Genomic DNA, 6526 nt, shown 5'->3' on the forward strand with positions numbered 1-6526 from the left:
TACAACCACAAAAAGGAATGGAGTCATTAGCACTTATGGTTTTTAAATGGCACCCAGAATTATGTTGCACGAAGCACAATTTCACATCATTCTGGGTCCATTTGTGTGAAAACAAGGTCCAATCAGGCTGAAACGTTACAAGAAGGTAGAATCTATTGAGTTGTAAGTGATCTGAACGTTTCATGATGATAGCACTTTCCTAAGGGGGTCAAACCATGTCCCAAAGGTCACCGGATCTGGTGTCAATTTAAATAAGTAGTCCAGTTACACATTTGTGGGCTTATAACTTGGCTTCTGAATGTCCTAGAGAGATCAGGTTTGTTTCAGAGTACTCCAATCAACACCCCCTACAACCACAAAAAGGAATGGAGTCATTAGCACTTATGGTTTGTAAATGGCACCCAGAATTATGTTGCACGAAGCACAATTTCACATCATTCTGGGTCCATTTGTGTGAAAACAAGGTCCAATCAGGCTGAAACGTTACAAGAAGGTAGAATCTATTGAGTTGTAAGTGATCTGAACGTTTCATGATGATCGCACATTCCTATAGGGGGTCAAACCATGTCCCAAAAGTCACCGGGCCTGGTGTCACTTTAAAGAAGTAGTCCAGTTACACATTTGTGGGCTTATAACTTGGCTTCTGAATATCCTAGAGAGGTCAGGTTTGTTTTAGAGTACTCCAATTAACAGCCCCTATTACCTCAAAAAGGAATGGAGTCATTAGCACTTATGGTTTGTAAATGGCAACCAGAATTATGTTGCACGAAGCACAATTTCACATCATTCTGGGTTCATTTGTGTGAAAACAAGGTCCAATCAGGCAGAAACGTTACAGGAAGGTAGAATCTATTGAGTTGTAAGTGATCTGAACGTTTCATGATGATAGCACTTTCCTAAGGGGGTCAAACCATGTCCCAAAGGTCACCGGATCTGGTGTCAATTTAAATAAGTAGTCCAGTTACACATTTGTGGGCTTATAACTTGGCTTCTGAATGTCCTAGAGAGATCAGGTTTGTTTTAGTGTACTCCAATCAACAGCCCCTACAACCACAAAAAGGAATGGAGTCATTAGCACTTATGGTTTGTAAATGGCACCCAGAATTATGTTGCACGAAGCACAATTTCACATCATTCTGGGTCCATTTGTGTGAAAACAAGGTCCAATCAGGCTGAAACGTTACAAGAAGGTAGAATCTATTGAGTTGTAAGTGATCTGAACGTTTCATGATGATCGCACATTCCTATAGGGGGTCAAACCATGTCCCAAAGGTCACCGGATCTGGTGTCACTTTAAAGAAGTAGTTCAGTTACACCTTTGTGGGCTTATAACTTGGCTTCTGAATATCCTAGAGAGGTCAGGTTTGTTTTAGAGTACTCCAATTAACAGCCGCTATTACCTCAAAAAGGAATGGAGTCATTAGCACTTATGGTTTTTAAATGGCACCCAGAATTATGTTGCACGAAGCACAATTTCACATCATTCTGGGTTCATTTGTGTGAAAACAAGGTCCAATCAGGCAAAAACGTTACAGGAAGGTAGAATCTATTGAGTTGTAAGTGATCTGAACGTTTCATGATGATAGCACTTTCCTAAGGGGGTCAAACCATGTCCCAAAGGTCACCGGGCCTGGTGTCAATTTAAATAAGTAGTCCAGTTACACATTTGTGGGCTTATAACTTGGCTTCTGAATGTCCTAGAGAGATCAGGTTTGTTTCAGAGTACTCCAATCAACAGCCCCTACAACCACAAAAAGGAATGGAGTCATTAGCACTTATAGTTTGTAAATGGCACCCAGAATTATGTTGCACGAAGCACAATTTCACATCATTCTGGGTCCATTTGTGTGAAAACAAGGTCCAATCAGGCTGAAACGTTACAAGAAGGTAGAATCTATTGAGTTGTAAGTGATCTGAACGTTTCATGATGATCGCACATTCCTATAGGGGGTCAAACCATGTCCCAAAGGTCACCGGGCCTGGTGTCACTTTAAAGAAGTAGTCCAGTTACACCTTTGTGGGCTTATAACTTGGCTTCTGAATGTCCTAGAGAGGTCAGGTTTGTTTTAGAGTACTCCAATTAACAGCCCCCATTACCCCAAAAAGGAATGGAGTCATTAGCACTTATGGTTTTTAAATGGCACCCAGAATTATGTTGCATGAAGCACAATTTCACATCATTCTGGGTTCATTTGTGTGAAAACAAGGTCCAATCAGGCTGAAACGTTACAGGAAGGTAGAATCTATTGAGTTGTAAGTGATATGAACGTTTCATGATGATCGCACATTCCTATAGGGGGTCAAACCATGTCCCAAAGGTCACCGGATCTGGTGTCACTTTAAAGAAGTAGTCCAGTTATACCTTTGTGGGCTTATAACTTGGCTTCTGAATATCCTAGAGAGGTCAGGTTTGTTTTAGAGTACTCCAATTAACAGCCCCTATTACCTCAAAAAGGAATGGAGTCATTAGCACTTATGGTTTTTAAATGGCACACAGAATTATGTTGCACGAAGCACAATTTCAAATAATTCTGGGTTCATTTGTGTGAAAACAAAGTCCAATCAGGCTGAAACGTTACAAGAAGGTAGAATCTATTGAGTTGTAAGTGATCTGAACGTTTCATGATGATAGCACTTTCCTAAGGGGGTCAAACCATGTCCCAAAGGTCACCGGATCTGGTGTCACTTTAAAGAAGTAGTCCAGTTACACATTTGTGGGCTTATAACTTGGCTTCTGAATGTCCTAGAGAGATCAGGTTTGTTTTAGTGTACTCCAATCAACAGCCCCTACAACCACAAAAAGGAATGGAGTCATTAGCACTTATGGCAGAGATCACTAATAGGCGGACCTGGGTCCGGATCCGGACCGAAATGCTGTCTGGTGTGGACCCGAGCCTAATGCCAAAATAAAGTTCGCCTAATTTTATAACCGCTTCTGGCCGGTGCAGCTATTGCATTCTTTACGGTAGTATTCTAGCATCCACGAACACCCACAGGCCAATTGTGCGCGAGTTTAGTCAGACCACGTGACACCAACAAGCCAATAACATGTTTTATTCCTGCCAGAAAATACAGGCGATACGTAGCGAAAATAAACGGTTCAGACGCCGGAGAGAAGGAGAGCAGCGAAGAGCAGAAATTTGAACAGAGAAAACGAGAGATTCAGGCGGAGAGCGGTGGAAAGAAGGAGACATTCAGGCTAAGAGCAGCGACAAGGAGAGATTCAGGTGTAAAGGAGGAGGAATTCAGGCAGAGAAAAGGAAAGCGGCGACAGGCGACAAGGAGAGATTCAGGCGGGTGAGACGGAGAGAAGTAGAGAAAGCAGAAATGGCAGCCTCTAAAAAACGGAAAGTGGACAGCGAAAATAGAGCATTTAATCCAGAATGGACAGAGTCATTTCTCTTTGTTCTTACCACTGGTGGCACAAAACCTGTTTGTCTCATATGTTCAGAAACAGTGGCACTTATTAAAAGTGGCAATGTGAAACGCCATTATGAGACAAAACACAAATGTTTTGAAGAAACATATCCCCTCAGATCAGAAGTAAGATCAGAGAAAATACGTAGTCTCAAAGCCCAATATGAACAGTCCACCAGGATCCTGAGCCACACGTTCACTGCTCAGCAACGAGCCCATGAGAGTTCCCTCAGAGTTTCTTGGATTTTGGGTCAGCACAAAAAACCATTTACTGATGGAGAGGTTGTCAAAGAGTGTATGACAGCAGTTGCTGAAACACTGTTTGAAGGAAAAGAAAAACAAGAAGTTTGTGAAAAAATAAAGCAAATCCCCATATCAGCATCATCTGCTACAAAGAAAAGTGAAATACTGACTCAGGATGTTGTAGCCCAGCTAGATGAAGCCATACAGAAGGCACCATGTGTAGGTTTGGCTGTGGATGAGTCCACTGACGTGTGTGATAATGCTCAGCTGTTGGTTTATGTGAGGTTTTATTACGCAGAGCAGAAAGCATTCTTTGAAGACCTGCTGGGTATTACTCCTCTTCAGACCAGCACAACAGGAGAGGACATCTACCTGGCCATTATGGAGATGTTGGCAAAGAGAGGAATTGAGCCTTCAAAAGTGATTTCAATAACTACAGATGGAGCCCCTGCTATGATAGGGAGAGAAAAGGGAGCTGTAACAAGAATGAAGAAAGACAACCCTGACCTCTTAACCTACCATTGCATTATTCATCAATCTGTCCTCTGTGCCTCCCTGTCAGATGAGCATGCTGAGGTGATGACTTCAGTGATGAAATTGATCAACTTTCTTAGAGCGTCCTCTTCCTACCAGCATCGCATGCTTAGAGAATTCCTCAAAGAAGTTGATGCCAATGCTGATGATCTTCTGCTGCACAACAATGTGAGATGGCTCAGCAAAGGCAGAGTTTTAGCACGCTTTTGGGCCATCAGGAGGGAAGTAGCATCTTTTTTGGCAGAGCTAAAACATCATAAGGCAACACAGTTTTCTACATTTCTAGAAAATGAGAAGCAGATGGACAATGTTGCCTTTTTGGTTGATATAACTTCACATCTAAACGAACTGAACTTGAGGCTACAGGGCAAGGACAATTCCATTTGTGAACTAATGACAGCTGTCCGTGCCTTTCAGAGAAAACTTGAAATGTTCAAGGAGGACTTGCAGGAAGACTGTGTCCACTTCCCAGCAGTGCAGGAACAGGTTCAGGGACAGCGAGATGTCTCGTCGTTTGTTGTCTTCATTGATAAACTTATTGCTAACTTCAGCAATCATTTTGATAGCTTCAGCATTGGCCAGCAGCTCACCATGTTCATTCAGAACCCATTCCTCATCACAGATGTCAGGAGCTTCTCAAAGGAAGCCACACAGCATTTTAAATGGGTCAATGCCAGGGATCTTCAGATGGAGTTAGTTGACCTCCAAGCAAACGTGGCCATGAAAGAACTGTCTGCCAGGACTGACCCGTCCTCATTCTGGCTCCAAATGGTTCCTGAGACAGCTTTCTCACATCTAAAGAAAGTAGCCTTGTACATCCTGACCATGTTTGGTTCCACCCACAACTGTGAGGCAGCGTTCTCCACAATGAACATTATAAAAAACAAATATCGTTCCAGGCTCACCAATGAGCATCTCCACACATGCATGAGGATGGCTCTGTCTCCATTCAAGCCCAGATTCAAAATGTTGGCAGGACAAGAAAGAGCTCACTTCTCTCACTAAGTAAAAATGTGGAAAACATTAACCTAAATATATGTTCAGTTATTACATGTGTGCAGAGTCACATTTTTTAAAATCATTTTAAGACTTTTTAGTTCGCACGTGAAGAGGAAAAATGTAAAAAATTAAGCTTTTTCTACATTTATTCTGAAGTTAGTAGTTTGTGAAGATTCAGTTGCCATGTGTTATTTTCTTGTTGACACTTTTTTCTACTTTTATTTAGTAAATGAGAGAACATTCCAAATAAATCATTTACATGTTCAACACTTTAAGTGACAATAAATGTCATAAGTATTTGAATTACACTGAAGTATTTCTGATTTGATATGCAAATTAAAAATGCAGATGTTGATAAAACTGCTAGGATACTTAAATACATGTCACACTATTGTAGGTCGGACATAATGATCTTTCGGACCTTGGGCTAAAAAAATTCTTTCTGACTGGACCTTTTTAAATAGTATTTGTATACCCCTGACTTATGGTTTTCAAATGGCACCCAGAATTATGTTGCACGAAGCACAATTTCACATCATTCTGGGTCCATTTGTGTGAAAACAAGGTCCAATCAGGCTGAAACGTTACAAGAAGGTAGAATCTATTGGGTTGTAAGTGATCTGAACGTTTCATGATGATAGCACTTTCCTAAGGGGGTCAAACCATGTCCCAAAGGTCACCGGATCTGGTGTCAATTTAAATAAGTAGTCCAGTTACACATTTGTGGGCTTATAACTTGGCTTCTGAATGTCCTAGAGAGATCAGGTTTGTTTCAGAGTACTCCAATCAACAGCCCCTACAACCATAAAAAGGAATGGAGTCATTAGCACTTATTGTTTTTAAATGGCACCCAGAATGATGTTGCACGAAGCACAATTTCACATCATTCTGGGTCCATTTGTGTGAAAACAAGGTCCAATCAGGCTGAAACGTTACAAGAAGGTAGAATCTATTGAGTTGTAAGTGATCTGAACGTTTCATGATGATCGCACATTCCTATAGGGGGTCAAACCATGTCCCAAAGGTCACCGGGCCTGGTGTCACTTTAAAGAAGTAGTCCAGTTACACCTTTGTGGGCTTATAACTTGGCTTCTGAATAACCTAGAGAGGTCAGGTTTGTTTTATAGTACTCCAATTAACAGCCCCCATTACCCCAAATAGGAATGGAGTCATTAGCACTTATGGTTTTTAAATGGCACCCAGAATTATGTTGCACGAAGCACAATTTCAAATCATTCTGGGTTCATTTGTGTGAAAACAAGGTCCAATCAGGCTGAAACGTTACAGGAAGGTAGAATCTATTGAGTTGTTAGTGATCTGGACGTTTCATGAT

The 6526-nt window shown here is 41.4% G+C and overlaps 1 protein-coding gene across 1 annotated transcript; it reads left to right on the top strand.

Annotated features, from left to right (window-relative positions):
• The first annotated feature begins 2808 nt into the window (after positions 1-2808).
• LOC139070434 (SCAN domain-containing protein 3-like) lies at positions 2809-5499 on the top strand. The gene is made up of 2 exons (XM_070552652.1): positions 2809-3227; positions 3294-5499. The coding sequence occupies exon 2, from the start codon at positions 3328-3330 to the stop codon at positions 5197-5199; it is 1872 nt and encodes a 623-aa protein (XP_070408753.1). The 5' UTR covers positions 2809-3227; positions 3294-3327; the 3' UTR covers positions 5200-5499.
• Positions 5500-6526: the final 1027 nt, after the last annotated feature.

Source organism: Nothobranchius furzeri, chromosome 6, assembly GCF_043380555.1.
Source record: "Nothobranchius furzeri strain GRZ-AD chromosome 6, NfurGRZ-RIMD1, whole genome shotgun sequence".
In the NCBI taxonomy this organism is placed as follows: Eukaryota; Metazoa; Chordata; class Actinopteri; order Cyprinodontiformes; family Nothobranchiidae; genus Nothobranchius; species Nothobranchius furzeri.

Excerpts from the sequence above, each read along its gene's own strand:
- LOC139070434 (XM_070552652.1), top strand. The coding sequence starts at position 3,328 with ATGGCAGCCTCTAAAAAACGGAAAGTGGACAGCGAAAATAGAGCATTT.